This window comes from Mus musculus, chromosome 14 (assembly GCF_000001635.26).
Source record: "Mus musculus strain C57BL/6J chromosome 14, GRCm38.p6 C57BL/6J".
NCBI classification, from domain to species: Eukaryota; Metazoa; Chordata; class Mammalia; order Rodentia; family Muridae; genus Mus; species Mus musculus.
The window spans coordinates 72,453,719-72,471,189 of record NC_000080.6 but is presented as its reverse complement, the minus strand read 5'-3'; the positions used below and the strand labels follow the sequence as shown (position 1 = coordinate 72,471,189).

Sequence of the window (17,471 nt, the reverse complement as noted above, 5' to 3'; positions counted from 1 at the left end):
CCTGTGTATCCCTTCCCTGACCAGAGAATCCTTTCCTGGCCCTATCCTTCAGCTCTGCTCCATCCACAGGCTTCTACTGTTCCGAAGGCACTGGCCTGGATTGGCAGCCCTGTCCCCCAGGCACCTATGGCTACGAACTAGGGCTGAGCAGTCTGCCAGAGTGCCGGGCTTGTGATGGGGGCAGGTTTTGTCCCAGGGCCAATGCAACAGAGGCCGGTGGGCAGTGCTGGGAGGGCTTCTTCTGCACCAGAGGCTCAACACGACCCAACCCAGAGGCTGGTACTGAAGGTATCCCATACATTCCTACTTTTTGAACCCTATTTAGAAAGTTGGTGCGTGCAGATTCTCCTATTCTTTCATTGGCCAACTCAAAAGAGACAGATACTTCTGTCCTTTCCTGCATAGCAGGCTCTTTGTCTTAGGTGATGCTCTTAGATTCCCATCTCATGATTACATGAAATTGTGGCCCAGGGATGAATTGGGGTCTGGCTTGGAACCGTGCCACCTACTCCCCAATTCTGGATAGAGTCCACAAAGATGCTTTGTGTTGCAGACTAAAGTTGGCCAAAGTAAGCTTTGCTGGTTAAAAGTTCTCAGCCAGACTGAGCCTTCAATCACCAGGAACACTGAGTCAGACACTCTGAACAGAGTAGGGTATCAAATAGGAGTGCCAATCACTATTATAAACCTTCAGGTGGTTCTCATGTATAGCCCAGGGACCACCACAGTGCTTAGAATCTTCTGGCATCCTCTCTTTTGAAGTCCATGTAACAACTGTGAGACACTTAGTTTTCCGTGTATTCTTTGAAGGAAGGACAGATTCCTCTCTCATTAAACCGCTCTTTGCACACAAGGCAGCTGAGGTTCAGAAGGAAAATGCCCCATACCTGCTAGCACACGGGTCGATACCAGGCTGGGCAACTAGCCAACTGGTACAGCTTTCTGCCATTCTGAAGCCCCATTTTCTCCCCATCCTCCTCCAAGGGTCACCCCAAGCTGCTGACAAGTAAAGACAAGGACGTTCTCTCTGTACATAGCTCATCCCCCAGCTCTGAGAGCAAGGTCTGCTAGAAAACAGCCAAGAAATAGCCAGTTCCTAAGCCTAGCCACCCACTGGTTTTTAACATAGTGGCTATGCTGGGCGAGGGAAGATAAAGGCCGAACAACAGCCAGGCAGCTTGGTAATGATCCTGCTCTGCCAGGGTCCCTGGAAAATGTAGACTACAAACCCATACAGGATAACTACACAGACCCTATGGCAAGAACAAGAAGGGACAGTCACCAAGTGAGCTCTTACCTCAATCCCAGACTCAGTGAAGCCCCCACACCCCCAGAGTTAAACCTTTCAGGAAGAACCCTGCCCCACTCACAGCATCCCTCCCAGAGAAAGTGACCATCATTAAGAAAGCTCCTACCGCCCCACCCAGCAGGTAGCCAGAAGTTTAAGTGGTTAACGCGGCAGAGTGTGGAACCAAGGGGAAGGGTGCTTCAGTATTCTCAGAAATAGCAGCTCAGTCTCACAAGCTCGAGTTCCACCAGGAACTCAAGGGAAGCTACTCGGAGTGGCAGCCTTCTAGGATTTGAGTATCTTTCCCATTGGCCAGACTGACCTGAATCTTGGTTCCAGAGAATGCTGGCCCTTGTCCTCCGGGACACTACTGCCCTAGAGGTTCAGCTATACCCCAGCCGTGCCCACCAGGGACCTTTGGACCTTGGAGTAAGCTTGGATCAGAGGTAGGGAAGCTACAACCTGGACAAAGAGTGTGTGTCGGGTGGGCTCTGTTTCATCAGACTACACTGACTCCCAAACCAAAGACTGTCACTGGCACCGAAGATCAGGGTCATTTGGCAAGTGCCTTCCTTCCTCAGGTCATTCCCCAAGGTCACTTCCCAGGGAAGCTTCTCTTGGCTCCATAAGCACACAGCAGTCTCATTTACCATTTTCCTGACTGCTGTCCTGTTTCCACTCTCTACAACCTAAGCACCACAAACCCAAGGGGCCTGACTTGCTCATTGCCGTAGTTACAGAGTGGCTCCCAACATGTATGTGCCTGGCTTGGAGCTGGAGACTAAAATCTCAGGGGGATTTGGGAGGGTGGGGAGCCCTGGAGGCCATCAGAGATGCAGGAGGAGCTGAGCACCTCCTGATGCTTATTGGTCAGAAAACAAGGATGCATGGAAGGAAGGAAGGAAGGAAGGAAGGAAGGAAGGAAGGAAGGAAGGGGAGAGAGAGGGAGGGAGAGAGAGAGGGAGGGAGGGAGGGAGAGGGAGAGGGAGAGGGAGAGGGAGAGGGAGAGGGAGAGGGAGAGAGAGAGAGAGAGAGAGAGAGAGAGAGAGAGAGAGAGAGAGAGAGAGAGAGAGAGGCAGCATGCTGACTGAATAGTTGGGAGAGTAAATAAGTACTTGCCACCAAGGAACATGTTAGATAGTTGAGGTGACAGAAAGGGGATGATCTATAGGGAGTAGGCACCTGTTCTGAGAATGAGCCAGCAGAGAGCCATGAGCATTTGCTCTGAGGGAGGTTAGCTGTGATAAGCAGGCAGCCAGAGAAGGGCGGGGCTCAGGTCTCTCACCAAGCCTTCTTAAGACCTTATCTGAAGCTGCTCTTGCTTCCCTGTTCAGTAATGAGCGGAGCCATGGCTGTCTCCTTCACTCGGAGGTTTCTGTAACAGGGAGAAGTCACAGAAGAGTGTCCAATACTCACCCGAGCCAGTTGTTTCTCTGTCTTGATAGTTCTGTCAGCTGTCTCTCCATCTTTTACTAACCCCATTGGTTATCAGTGGGTCACTCCTAACTTTTCCTGCAGGCTGCTTGCTCTCCATGTCTGCCTGGCCATTACTGTGCCTCTGCTGGCCTTGCTCATCCTTCTGGACTCTGCAGTGAAGGCTTCTTCTGCCTCCAGGGAGCCCTAGTCCCCAACAACTCACTGGAGGATGGGACCAGTGGCCCATGTCCAGCAGGTACTCCCTAGGGGTAAAGGAAAAATCTGGGAAGGTTAGAATGAGAACACTTCTAAGTCAAGTGTGATCTCATCCCCCTATGCCTGCCGCTCAGCAGAGATCAAGGCCTTAGGGCACCACCACTTGTGTCAGGGCCCTACAAGGCTGGAGTTATGACTGTGGCTGCTCTGTGCAGGGCAGTAGGCTGTCCTGAGCTATAACTATAATGTCTACTTCCTTTTCAGGACACTTTTGCCCATCAGGCACTGTCTCTCCAAAGCCATGTCCAGCTGGTACCCACAGTGCCCTGGTTGCTCAGGGCCACTGCAAACCCTGCCCCCAGGGGTGAGTTTTGAGAAACTTCCCTGGGGACCTTCTAGTCTCCGTGCATACAATTTACAGTCTTGCTTCAGGGGGTAGCCAAACAGGGGCTGGTGCTAATTCCTTCAGTCCAAGGCTTCTGTATCCAGAAGAACTCTTGAGTCTTTGTGACAGCTTCGCTGAGTATTACTGTGCTGTTTCATATCTCAATCAGAGTCTGTTTATTTGCCATTTATTTATGCCATTTACCTCCTCTAATGCCAAACCCTTAGCAATGGACTGTGCAGAGTTGTGTTCCATACCAGGCCATGACTTGGGAAGCCAATAATATAAGTCTAGTGTAGCCTCTAGCTATCATCAGAATTCAGAGGCCACCTCTGAACCTTCCTCCCTTCTCTCTACAGTTTCTTCTGCCCAGCCAACACCTCTTCTGTGGCAGGGAATGAGTGTCCTGCTGGCCATTACTGCCCAGCCTCCACCACCTTCGCTACTCAGTTCCCCTGTCCCCGGGGCATGTACAAGCCACAGAGAGGAGGAGTCCACCGGTCAGACTGTAGCCCCTGTGAACCAGGTAAGGTTCAGGGACCCAGAGATCTCCCTTTGCTATCCTGACCACATTAAGCCACACCCTCCCTTAACCATTGTGTCTGTGCCTGAGGCCCGGCTCCAATGAAAAACCCAAGAGTATCCTAGGAAACTGTCCCTGAAGGGAGGTACCCAAGCCCTCCACCTCCATCTGAGGACCATCCTGTTATTCTTTCTAGGGTCCTACTGTCTCCTGCCTGGGTTGGTCACCCCATCGGGGTTCTGTAGTGCTGGGTTCTACTGCAACCATGGAGCATCTGTCCCGAATCCCACAGATGGGATTACAGGGGACCTTTGTCCTGCAGGCCACTTCTGTCCTCAGGGAAGCCCCCATCCTGTTCCATGTAGCCCTGGTAGGTCTCTCGGTGGTGAGGTCTGCTCTAGGTCCTTAGAGACAAGAGGAGCTGGGGCCCACCCAGCCTTAGAGGTCTCTGGGGAAAGGACACTGAAGACACTCTTCAAGAAAGCAGGAGCTAGTCAACACAGGAGTAGTATGGTATGTGTGGCTTGTAGGGCTGTCTCCTCCAGTGATCCAAAGCGTGGCAGAGCATCTGAATGGAGTTGGCAGAGATGGGTGAGATACAGAGACACTGCAGAGAATGAGGGCGGGTATCATCTGGGCCCAAGCCCCAGTTCCCAAGTTCATGAGCCCTCTCTGTGTGAGACTGAGAGAATGAAGCAGAACATGTCCATCATGAGACAGACAACCATGAGTCTCTATCTGGGAAACTCCCTGTCCCAACTCCCAGTGTGTGCACCTGCAGGCTTCCTCCTGACCACGCCAGGTGCTACATCTGCGAAGGACTGCCAACCATGCCCAGCTGGCTGGTTCTGCTCCCAGGCTGGCCTGAGCTCCCCAGAGGCCCTGTGCAAAGGAGGCTGGTTCTGCCCTAGGGCCTCTGTCTCTGGACACAGTCCAGGTAAGAACAGACCCTCCTTACTATTCTCAGAAGGAAGAAGTTCTAGAAGGAGATGCTCTATGGGTGCCCTTGAACTCAGCTCCCCTGGCTCCTGGACTGTGGAAGGCCACGCATGAAACTGGATCCTGGCCTCAGAGCTCAGCGCCCATCCTACTCTCAGAGCTCAGTGTCTCTTGCTTGGAAAGGGTGATGAGAATTTCTGGGATAAGGGAAGGAAATGGAGGAGACCAGAACTTCTTAAAAGAAAATAATTAAAGATGGAGCATTCTGTGCTTCAGAGAAGGGGATTAAAGTACTGCAGGATCACACGAAAGAGCTCTAGTGAGACATGAGCTTGGCAGGGCCCGGAAACAGATATGATCCAGAGGCCTGCCCAGTTCTGTCTTTGGGACTGTTCAAAGAAAATCCCTGACAAATTAAGATTAATGGAGATTATTTGATTTATAAATTGGGCAGTCAGCAGAATCAAACATTCTGAGAGGATCATGGGACTATGGCCTGGTAGGCCTTTGCCTTCTATTCACTTGGGTTGGCTATCATCAGTTGTTAGGACTAAAATTATGACAGAATTATTTAGAGTTCTCTTTCCTTTTATATCAGTATGAGTTGAAGGTTGACCCTGTCCATATTACTCAGTCTCCTTCTAACACACTCTTATGCAACCGAGGAAAGTTGGAGTGAAGTCACGACTGGCTCCTGGGACCTGTGTTGTGTAGCCTGAGAACTGTTAGGAGTACATCCTCCAGATAAGATCAATACAGGGTGGGGAAACAGGCTGAGAAATCTGACAGAGGCCAAGGCCGTACACCAAGGTCATATACGTCACTGGAAGACGTGGGTTCTGTAATTCAGTGAGCACTCATCAGTGTATCAGTTAAGTAACTTTGAAGGACTATGAAGGAGCCTCCTCCCAGAAGGGGCATTCAGATACCTACACAGTCCAAGCAGATATGAAATGTACCAGTAGACTGGGCTGGAACAAATAATCCTATCAAGACACAAGGAAGCAGCAAAGCCAGGGACTGTGTATAAAAGATGAAATCGCTGTACAGGGCCAGCCAGCCAGCCAGCCTGGGATGACGTCTCTCCATGTAGGATTGTCACACTGTTAAAGGTGACAGAGGGGGAGTGAGCCCGTGTTTCACTGAGTTCCAATCTCACAGCTACATGAAATTGTGTCCTGGCCTCAGATTGCCTCTGAGGACCGTGCTACAATAGCTAGAAGTTTGCTGGAGGACTGGAAGTCCTGATTCACACAGCACAAATCTAGAGCACAGCCCATCTAAACAGGCATCTCCAGAGAGAGCGTCATTAAATGTCCTAGAGAGAAATAGAGGAGATGTATAAAAAAGAACGCTGTGTAAGAAAAAGTTCTAGATTTGGGATTTTTTTCTCACCAAGGCTAAAAAGTCTCAAGTAACTCCAAAAGTTGGAGCTTACTTCAGACTGGAACTTGTCCCCTCGTGTGGAGCCACAGTACTGAGACAGAGGGCACACTTGCCCACAAAGGTGCACCAGGAGGGCCTGAGGTGTCCTAGGTCATAAGAATGTCACCCACACAGCCACACTGATGTAGAGGGAGCAAGAACAGCTATGGCTAGAATGGGGTGGAAGCATCCAAGAGGAATAGCCTTCTCCTTTTGCTTTTCCAGATACCATTTGTCCTCCGGGGCATTCTTGTCCCCCTGGCAGCCTAGAGCCTCGAGTCTGTCCCCCTGGGCAGTATCAAGATGAACCGGGACAGAGCTTCTGCAAGATGTGCCCTGCTGGGAAGTAAGCGCTCAGAACCTCTCTTTTCTGTCTGTTGACTTCTGGCTTATCCTACACTCTTGATGATTAGAGGGACTAATACATATATAGACTGATCACTAAGCCCAGGACCCCTAACCCCATCACCAATCACCCCAAAGCCATGCACATGGCCTTGGAAACCTCAGGTTTGTGCATAAAACCCAACAGACAAGGCCACTATCCATCTGAGGTCCATTCCTCTGTCTTCAGATTGGCCTATGGTAGTTTTATGTCTTCCTAAATTCTCTATGTCCAGAGCCTTCCTTCGTTGGAGAACCTCAGCTCCCAGATGACAATAACTCTTTCATATCTAACACCAAGCTACTATGTTCCACAGGTTCTGTCCCTTAGGGGCTTTGGAGCCAGGAACCAGAACTGTGAGGCCAGTGGACTGTCCTGCTGGATACTACTGTCCTTTGGGTACCAAGAACCCCACCCAGCACCCATGTCCTGGGGGAACTTTCCGAGAGACGCCTGGAGCACACAGCATCAAAGACTGCAAACTCTGTCCTGCAGGACAATTCTGTACTGACTCAGGTTACCAATGCTAGATCCTGGACCTTGCCATGTCATTATCTAACCCACTTTCTTCAGATGCTCTGGGCCTGCTTACAGGGGGCATCCTAGGTTACATGTCTTCTATAGCAGGCACTTCTCAAGGCTTGGATAAGTTAGCAGTAGGCAGGCAGGAAGGAGATCTTATACTGGAGAGGAAATGGAAAAAAAAGGAGGCCATCTCAAGACCAAAGCGATGGGAGCAGAGGTGAGGCTTGTGTAGGAAGCAGAGATCAGGACTGAGCTAGAAACTGAGAGGGCACAGTAATGAGCATGTGAAGGGAAGATGACTTTGAGAGGGACATTTGTCACTTAGTTTTCTGTCTAATCTATATAATAAACTTCATGCAATAAGGAATGGCCAGAAGATAAGTGAGCAGGTGGGTACTGCTAAAAAGGAGGAAGCCCCAAAGACCACTGATATGTGACCTCAGAATTAGGCTGGGGATATGGAATGTCAACCTACCCCCTATACATAGGCAGCCCTCTGCTCACTGCAACCTCACATCCTGGCCTGTAATCTAGGGTCCTGAAGCAGCACAGAGTCCCATAGAGGAGCTGAGACAGGAGTTGAGCTGAAGATTCAGGATTGGCTGAAGAGTCAGAAGATGCAAAGCTAGGAGCTAGGAGAGACCTCAGAACACCAAGAGGTTCCAAGCTAAGGCAACATGGAGCCAGAAAGTCACAAAGCCAGGAGGGAACACAGAGCCAGGAAGAGAGACAAGAAAAGCCAGGCCGTCAAGCCCCATGCCTTGTCTTATCCTCCATGATGCCATTCCTTCAAGCATATGTCTCCACCCCTCTCTACAGGGACTGGGAAACGCTTCCCTGATGGGCCATGCTTAGCAGGCTATTACTGTCCCCCTGGCCAGACCTCAGCCAGCCCCATGTCTTTCCGGTGTCCCCAGGGCTTCTACTGTCCTGAGGGATCACCCCAGCCAAAGGCCTGTGGAAATGGAACCTTCCAGCCCCAGGAGGCTCAGGGTTCTTGTGAACTCTGCCCCAGGGGGTTCTACTGTGAAGTCTCCAGCGCAGGTAGGTTCTGGGAGCTAACAGGTGATCTTTCAGTGTGCTGATCACTATAGACTTGATTGATCTATTTTTATAGGTATAGAGCATTTTGTGACTCTCAGCCGTTGTGAGTTGCTTTAAAGACTGAAGTTGATGTGGGAGGAGGTATAACTTCCAAGGTGCAATGGGAGAATGTTAGGGATGTCAGCCAGAATGCAACATCTGTTCCATATAAGCTTCCCCCAAAGTGCTCAACCCAGGTCTGAGCATAGTGGAGACACAGGTACAGAACAGGGAAGGACAGCTGAGCCCCAGGCCTGAGCTGGCCAAGTCTAACTCAGTTCCTCATGCATGGTTGATGTGGCACAGAGTCCTGTGACAAGGGTGATAGCCTCGTGTAGAGAAGAGAGGTTATGCTCAATAGCCAGGACTAATCAAGAAGGGCAGATTTCCTGGATCACGTGTTTACACTACAGAAGGTCAAGCATTTGTGAGCCTCCTTGTCAGCACCTGGATCAAGGCACTAGGATCCTTCGTCTCTGATCTAGGTAGAGCAGGGAACAAGTTTCACCTTGAGTCAAGCTGGTTCTGCCCTTGCCTCTTAGACCTTGTAACCATGGCTATGGCCTATGCATCCAAGACTATTTCTTTCCCCCTAGCCTCTCACTCAGCCACTGCCCACCCATGCCCTCAGGGAACATTTGGGCCCAGGCCTGGAGCTACTACAGAGCTAGACTGTGAGCTTTGTCCAGCAGGTTTGTGGATTCTGCCTTAACCTTGGACACAGAGGTGGCCTGGGAGGGAAGAGAAAAGAGGGCTGGTGGGAGAAACGTGGGTTCTCATACAACCCCCCATGTTCCTTTGGGCACTCAGGGCTTTCTTAGCCCCTGTACCCGAACTGCCCCACATTTACCTTTAAGGCTTAAGGTAAGGACAACCCCCAGTGCCCATCTGAGGTCTCTGGGGCCAGACAAAATGTAAGGGGGAAGTGCGGCCTGGTTCTGCTTCTGCTCTTGGGGTATTTAGGTGCCATTGTGAGCCTGGGCAGAATGAAAGGAAGAAAGCTTGCCAGGCCAGATGGGTTTGCAGAAACTCTATTGTCTTGAGTGAATGTGAGTGTGTGTGTGTGTGTGTGTGTGTGTGTGTGTGTGTGTGTGCAGGTGAGGGGTTGGGCTGGGGATGTAGGGGTTGAGGTGAGCTTACATTATTGGCTGGGGCTTCATTTACATGAAGGGGAATTCCAGGTGCTTAAACTTGCAGTTTGGCCATGAGGCCCCATGACTACCACAAGAAGGATGGAAGTGGGGCTGCTCAGAAACAGGGAGAGAGCAATCCTTACTCATGCCAGTCTCAAGATGAGATTTCCAGGGTTTTGGAAGACTTTTGACCTCACTCTTGCTCCATGCCAGCTCCCCTGATCAGATGGCTAAAGATGAAGGGCAAGATACAGACGAGAACTACTTGTTCTGCTTGAACACGTGGGAGGTGAAGTTAAGTCCCTCTGTCACACACTTTTTCTGCTCCTTCCAGGGATGTTCTGTGTGTCACAAGGGTTGACTCAGCCATCTGGACTCTGTCACTCTGGCCACTACTGCACAGGGGGTGCTGTTTCTGCAACCCCCATCCAACACAAGGTAGGTGACACAGGACTCTAGCACCCCAGGATGTGTAGGCTCAGGACCACCAAACTCCCAGGAGCCCTTCTTTCTCCCACATAGCTACAGTTGCCTGAAAGCCAAACTCTCTGACCTTCCTGCTCTCAGGACATAGCATCCACAATAGCTCCTCATGCTGATTCTAAGATGTGCATCTCTTCCACATTAAACATCATTACAAATCAGCAACAACATAGAAGCTAAGGTGTCTGGCAGTCATGACGGGGAGTGATCATAGCTTGTCTTACAAGATAGCATCTTAGGTTGATGACATGTGGCAATAGGAGAATTCACATGGATACAGGGGATCATCATACCTAATGCAAGACTTGGTTAGGAGAATGATGGATACAGACTAGGAATGGTGGGCAGACAGACAGAGGTGGGTAGTAATTACTAAGTTATCACTGACATGGTGTGTAAGTTAGATAGTCCTGCGTTCTCTTAGCTCTTCCCTTTAGAATGGAAGGTATCAGATCTGGGAATTGCTCATTAATGCATTGGGAAGGCATAAGTGAGGAAGAGACAGAGAGAAGGAGTGAGGAGGGAGGCATCTAGCAGATGGTAGGATCTGAGAATTCGGAGCCCATTATGCGGATCCTGGTGACTGCTCTCCAGATGCCAGCCAGGCTCAGTAAAACAGGGAGCAAAGAAAGATACAGTGGGAAATGTAATGACTTGTCATGACCCTGGCCCTAAGTTCCAGCTGTGGTGTGTGTAGCAGAGGCCCCAATTCTAACAGGACAACTTCTCTTTCTTCTCCCCCTCAGGTGGAGGGCCCAGGGATTTCTGGGAATGATATCTGCCCCCCTGGCTTCTTCTGCCCTGTGGGAACAGGCTTTCCACTCCCATGCCCTCCTGGGTTCTACTCCTCTGCTCATGGCCTGAACAGCAAAGACCAATGCCAGCCATGTCCCTCGGGACACTACTGTAGTCAGCCTGGGCTATCACAAGTCCTGGAAGCTGGTCTCTGCCATGCAGGGTAAGGGGACTCTTGGGAGAAGGAGTGAGTCTGAGTTCCAGTCTGAGGTTGCAAAAAACTCCAAATACAGACGAATCCTAAATCCTTACCACTTCTCAACTCCACTGAAAAGCTCAGGCCAAGGACTGTCTCCCTAGGCATGTGAGCTGGGAATATCATGCCTTTTAGATACTGCTGAATATAACCTCAAGGCTCCCTCTGGGGGATTCAAGGTATGCCCTTGCAGTCAGAAAAGTGCCTGCTACCTCTGAAGGCCCTGCAGACCTGAGTCTCTCTGGTTTTGGCCGGCCACCATTGGCAAGTAGCATCTGAGATGTGTGCAGTGCGTTTGCTACCACTGTTCAATGGGCTAGAGATACCATGACCCCAGGAACTTCACTTGAGTGTTGGATGATGAGGTGCCCGACCTGCCCAGGGACACTGAGGCCTGGGAGCACTTGCAGGGAGTAGAGCTTACCTGAAAGATGCTGACTCTCCTCAGAACCATCTCCCTGCGTTCCCCTTCTGGTTCCCATCATAGGGCCAGAACATATTTAAGTTGTGGAATTCCTCTTACATGTATATGTGTGACCTGCTCTGGTCCCAGAAACTCAGCTGAGTCACCCACTATACTGGTCCCACCGGTCTGACTCCAGACTAAACCTGAGACCTGGGGCTCCCAAGGCTACCTGGGAATTCCAATCTCATCAGAATGGAGGAGGTTGAGCCATGGCTGTCTGTGTCCTCAGATACATCTGCCTTGGAGGAAGCTCTGTACCTTCACCCACTGATGGGACTCATGGATACAAATGTCCTCCAGGGTTCTACTGTCCTTCAGGGGCCCACCATGAGCTGCCTTGTAAACCTGGTACCTTCAGCCCATTGTCTGGTGCTGACACCTGCTTACCCTGCCCACAGGGCACCTACTGTCCTCAGGCAGCCACTGTGGAACCCATCACCTGCCCAAAAGGTAACCCCAGGCTTGCCTTAACTTCCTTCTCCTCAGTAGAGCAATTGGATGCTCAGGGACCGGACTCTGTCATGTTGCTTATATTCAGGGCTTCCATACCCAATGTCCAAATAGACCTCAGATCTATTGATCAGACCCACCCATCTAATGGGGCTGGTTGTACTGTAGAGGGAAGGTGTGGGGTGAAGGTCATGAGCCTAGACAAATACAGCCTTTCCCTGCCTCTCTGAGGGAAAGCTCTCCTCATCCACAAGAAAGAAGATGTTATGGTAATAGGTAGTTTCCTGTGCTCTCCTGCCCTGTTCATTGCAGAGCCCTCCCATGGGAATCAGGGATGAGCTAAGAAGAGAGATCAATCATGAGATGTGAGCTATTTGCTTTGCTTCAAGCAGTCCCAGGGGCCCTTGGGGAAGACCCCAAGTACTCTGAGTTGACTCTTCTCAGAACATCCCCCAGAGCAGGCACTGTTATATACTTGGATTAAGACTTTGTATTGTCTCCTGTCTACCATAGTCACCTATGAGCTAAGCTGCCTGCTCCGGCATTTATGAACTATAGGAAAGTTCTAGGTTAACAAAATCTGGGACACTGTCTTTAACATCAGCATTTCTTGCTTTAAAAGTCCTGACAAGACAAGGCCACCTGCATCAGGTATTTCTGTCACTAAGATGACCCTCTCCTGAGACTGAAGGGGTTATCACTCACACATACACGTTCATTCACCCAGCCCCTCACACACACAGGCTCATGTATATATATATATACTCACACTTCTTTAACACATTCGTGTTCATATACTCTCACGCACATGTTCACATCTTCTGCCCTGACACACAGGTCTATGTCTGAACTCTGACTCTGCAAGCCTCAGTTCTTTCCTGGTAGCCCCTCATGCCCTCCCTTTCCTGACCTCTGACCCTCAAGGTTAATCTGACTTCTCTGTCACTGTAATGGGAGGCCACAGGTTAGAGGATAGCCAGGTCCCTGGACAGCCCCTGATCACCTTGGTTTTGCTTGTAGGTCACTACTGTCCAGCAGGGACACTCTCAGCTCATCCCTGCCCAGAAGGAACCCTGAACCCACAGGAAAGTGCTGTATCTCCCAGGGCTTGCCAGCTCTGCCCTGCTGGGAGTTATTGTCCTGGGGAGGGCAACACATGGCCTGAAGGTAGGTACTGACATACCTGCCTGCAGAGATAGGCAGCCTAAGGATAGCTCTCTTGCACAAGTGTCTCACAGTACACAGCTTGGAGATAGCGCCTATGTCACCTTGTCTATGCCTTTAAAGACGAGGGGTGGAGAAACCTTGATATCTGTGGACACGTTTCCAAAACCAACGCCAAAAATCAAGGCTGGTACCTGCCCTGAGATCTCAGGTCTTAAGGTCCACTCCTCAGCAGGCACAAGTATAGCCTGGGCTCTGTTTTACACTTTTCTTTTCTCTCTGTGAGCTCTGTCTGCTGCCAAGAGCAGATTTTGCAGCTATAGGCAGGTATCATTTGCCTTTGTGCCTGTGTGCCTCTCTGTGTGATGCTGGCCAGATCACTGACCAACTGGGCTCTATCTTCTCCCTGTGATACAGGGTGGCAGCAGAAGCATCTTTCATGGCTGCTGTGGAGAATGGGATTTTCCCCAACCAGCGTTTGCCTAGCACTCCCTGACATCTGCAGGACTATATGGCAGGAGTCCTCTCTAGCACTGAGGACATCTCTTTTGCTCAATGATGTATAGCGCCCTTAGCAGTTCTCTCCTTCCCACTTTGCTTTTCATGGTGCCTGGGGTTAGAGACAGCTGCAGCTAGTAGTTGGTGGCAGGATCCAACCGGAGGATGATAGGGGCCTCTCTCCATAAGGCAGGGTTCAACTGAGCTGTTAAGTTTCTGTAGCTGTGCTAAAATCCCACCTATTTCTCTCCCCAAGGACCTTGCTCAGCTGGTTACTACTGTAAGGGGGGTGCTACTAGCCCCACACCACAGGGAAGCGCCATCTTTTCTCTCAATGGACTCTGTCCCCGAGGACACTACTGCCCACAGGGTTCTCTCTTCCCAGTGCCCTGCCCCTTGGGGACGACAAGGAACCGAATGGGTGAGCATCAGGCCTGCGTCCTCTCCTCTTACTCCCAGGAGACCTAAATGGAACCTTTTCCTTGTGGCACTCCGAGTTGTGCATGGGCTGCCCAGTGAATAGGGGCAAGGAACCTTACTGGCTAGATGTCTGGGTGCCATGCCATGACCAGGTTAGGGCTCCCCAACTCCTCTACTCCTCAGGAGACTGAGCTGGGGGGGGTACTCGAGGGCACAGGACAGGTGCAGGGGTAGAGGTGCAGCTTTCTGAGCCCAGGGAGGGCTGGTAATAGCCATGGAGGCACAGGATAATCCTGGTTGGCAGAAGTGACTCTGAAAGGTAGACCCAAATAGAAAGCTCCAAGTCTAGGCCAGGGATGGTTGGTATGCTCTGTATCTCTGTGCATGGTGTCTTTCTCTCCTTGGGTTTAGGCCACAACTACAATGCAGACAGTACCACTGGCCAACCCAGAAAAACATTGCCCAGTGGAACCCAACCAAAGAGTTTGGGCCAGGCTCCACTGTAGCTCTAGGGAATGTCTGAGCCCACAAAACATAAAGTCTTGTATTATGACCCTCTCTGTACAGGTGGCACCTCGAAGGGGAGTTGCAGGCCCTGCCCAGCTGGATTCTTCTGTCCTAGCCTGGACCTTGGCTCAGCCAATGGATCCTGCACAGTTGACCCTGACTGCTCCTTGGACACCAGAATCTCCACCCCTGCACCTGTGCCATGCCCTCAGGTACCTCCCAACTCAGTCTCCTGGCCCGGGTACTGCCTTGGCAAGAGGAGAAGCTTAGCCTTAGACTGTGGCCATCGAGATGGCTCAGTGGATCACAAGAGATGAACTCCAAGGTGGTTCTGATGCTAAGGTCCCGTTCCCCAATTGTTTTTTGATCTGTCAGTAAAGAAGCCACTGGACAGAAGGAATAAGAAGGAATTCTGGGTCCCTAGAGGCAAGCACACAGACTAGAGGAGAGGAGAGTAAGGTCTCAGGAGGAATGGTGGCCTGTGGCTGCTCCTATAGGCGGGTAGTCGGGGGTGGTTAGCAGGGACTAGATGTCACTGAGCAACTAAAGTTTATGGCAGGAGAAGATGTAGAGATAAGAATATTGATAAGGGCACACTTTTCCAGGAAGGAAATAGTAGCACCCAGCAATTGTGTCCAAAGGCAAGTTGAAATTGAACAACTGTGTATCTGTGTCTTTTATCCATGGATTCAAGGGAAGCTGGGTGGGGGCTGGTAGCACTGCCTATTCAGGAGCATAAGACTCTTAATCGCAGGGTCATGGGTCCATGCCCCACTTTGGGCACAATCTGTTGCATGTAGTTTTTGCTACCCTACCTAATACTCCATTATCTCCCTCTCCTAAGCCTCAATTTTCACAAGTCCCCCTGGCCTCTTCATCCCTGGAGTTCACTGTGACATAAACCCAAGGAAAGAAAGACCACATGCCCACCTGCAGAGATACTGAGCATATCAACCAGCCCTGGCCTAGACTCAGAGACTTCTATTTGGATCTATCTTTCAGGGACACTTCTGCCAGCCAGGAGCTGAATGGCCTATCCTGTGCCACCGTGGGCACTACCAGCCCTCCCAGGGCTCAGACACCTGCCTTTCATGTCCATCAGGCTCCTACTGCCCACACCCTGGTACTAGGACACCCAGGCCCTGCCCAGCCCATGCCTATTGTCAAGCTGGTATGTGTATGAGCCTCACACCCACATCCTTATTCTCTCACAATCTACCTATCTTCATTCACTCATTCATTCCAACCCCTATGCACCAGGATCCTATGGGGATGCGCCCAGCCTTCAGCCTTCTTGCCCTGGCCAGATTCCTCTCTGCTTTCCCATTCTACTGCTGGCCTTCTCTTCATCTGCAGGCCCCACACTCTACTTATACCTCTTCCCTAAGGGTCTTGGCCCAAAATACAAAGTCATCAACCTGGATCTACAGGGAATTCAAAGGCATCCCCATGTAGAGAAGGATGACTCTGACACCTGTTAAAACAGTGTCTGTGGACCAGAACAACCAAGCCAGGGTCAGCTCTGTGGGCCAGGGCCATGGGTGTGATCAGAAGGTAGCATGTGGGAGCACTCCTTGTCTAGGTACCTTCTGCTCATCACAGAGTAGGAGAAAGGGCAGAAGGAAGCTCTATTCAGATGTGGAAAAGGTTAGACTTAGCCCCAGAGGATTTCAGGGAGTCCTTACTAAAGGCATGATCACGCACCCCAACACTTAACTGCTGTCCAAAGACCCTCCAACACCAATTTTCCTTTAAAATTTTTTATTACGTTGTGTGTGTGTGTGTGTGTGTGTGTGCGTGTGCGCGCGCTCGTGCATGTGCACACATGGTATGCTAGCTCAGAGGACAACTTTGGAGAAGTCCATTCTCTCCTTCCACCATGTAGGTCCTAGGGATAAAAAAATCAAGCCATTAAGCTTGGCAGGAAGCTTCTTATCCATTGAGCCATCTTGCAGGCTCCAGGGTTATTCCTTTGTGGCAGTCACCTGCCTTGTCCCCTTTCTAGAGGGAAGACTGAAGTAAGCCCATATCATCAGTTATTGCCTGAGGAAGTCGCAGAAAGAATCCAGGGGCCAATTGGATGCTGAGGGTGAGAAGAACAGGTACTCATGTCAGGAATTAGTTTAGGAGTGGAGGCCATCGTACCCCAGTCATTGATGTGGCCCTGTCCCCGTAGGGCTCCTCCTTTACTCCGTCTCTCCTTCTTCCAGGAACTTGGTCCCCGAGTCTGTGCCCCCCAGGGACCTTCACTCCTCAGGAGGTATCAGGCCTCCAGGAAGAAAGTGGCTGCTCCATCTGTCCTCCCGGCCACTACTGCAGGTCAGTCAAACTACGGTTACCATGGCTCTGTGCCTGCTCTGTCCAGAGTCCAGCCTCTGTGCGTGGAGAGACCTGCAGCCCAAGCTTGAGCATCCCTCCAGGTAGCCCTGGACCCCAGCATCTCCACTGACCTAAGCAACTCTTTTCCTACTTAAAACGTAAGGACTGAGGTTCCTCTTTGTTGAGGAATTGTCCCCCTCCCACTTGTTGAGGTTGGATGCCTCAGAACCCAGGTCCAAGCCCCTAGAGACCCAGTAGACACTTCAATCAGTACAGGAAGCAGGTAGGATCTGTGCCTGCTCTGTCTATCCCCATTTCCAGGGGCAACTGCTTCAGGGTGACAGAGTGTCTGAAGGACGTGTGCTGATGGTCATGCCAGGCTGTCACTCGCTGGACATGCAGGAGAAGTTTCCTGCCTGTGCTGGACTTGGGTCTCATCCTTTCCTTTCTATATTTTGCTTCTCTGTGTTGGTATTGCCTGTGTCACATTGATCCACTCTGCTGGGGCTCTAAAGCGAGATCATCACACTACCATTCACAGAGAAAGCTTCTAGTAGGGCAATCTCCCTCCTGTCTCAGATCAGACGCTCCATCACTAGGCTTCTTACCCTAGTACCCTCCCTCTCTTTGAGCACTAGACGTGGACAGGTGTGGGGAAGATGTCCTGCTGGCTACTTTTGTCCACCTGGCACCTCTGAAATAACATCAGACCCCAGCAAGCCTCAGGCCCTGTGTACCCAGAAACAGCTCTGTGCAGAACAGTGCCCACCAGGTAACAGACCCTGCCTCCAGCCTGCAGGTATGAAAGGCTCAGGATCCACTCAATTGTCTATATAACATGCATGTGCATGGGTG

The 17,471-nt window shown here is 50.9% G+C and overlaps 1 protein-coding gene across 1 annotated transcript in view; it reads left to right on the top strand.

Annotated features, from left to right (window-relative positions):
- The first annotated feature begins 9,535 nt into the window (after nt 1-9,535).
- Nucleotides 9,536-17,471, top strand: part of Gm9195 (predicted gene 9195) — a 29,995-nt gene continuing 22,059 nt past the window's right edge. The window contains exons 1-9 of the mRNA XM_017316340.1: nt 9,536-9,756; nt 10,548-10,759; nt 11,488-11,708; nt 12,729-12,875; nt 13,627-13,791; nt 14,358-14,509; nt 15,300-15,468; nt 16,508-16,616; nt 17,255-17,388. Coding sequence (XP_017171829.1) covers nt 9,655-9,756; nt 10,548-10,759; nt 11,488-11,708; nt 12,729-12,875; nt 13,627-13,791; nt 14,358-14,509; nt 15,300-15,468; nt 16,508-16,616; nt 17,255-17,388 — 1,411 coding nt within the window. The 5' untranslated portion in view covers nt 9,536-9,654. The remainder of the gene's footprint in view (nt 9,757-10,547; nt 10,760-11,487; nt 11,709-12,728; nt 12,876-13,626; nt 13,792-14,357; nt 14,510-15,299; nt 15,469-16,507; nt 16,617-17,254; nt 17,389-17,471) is intronic.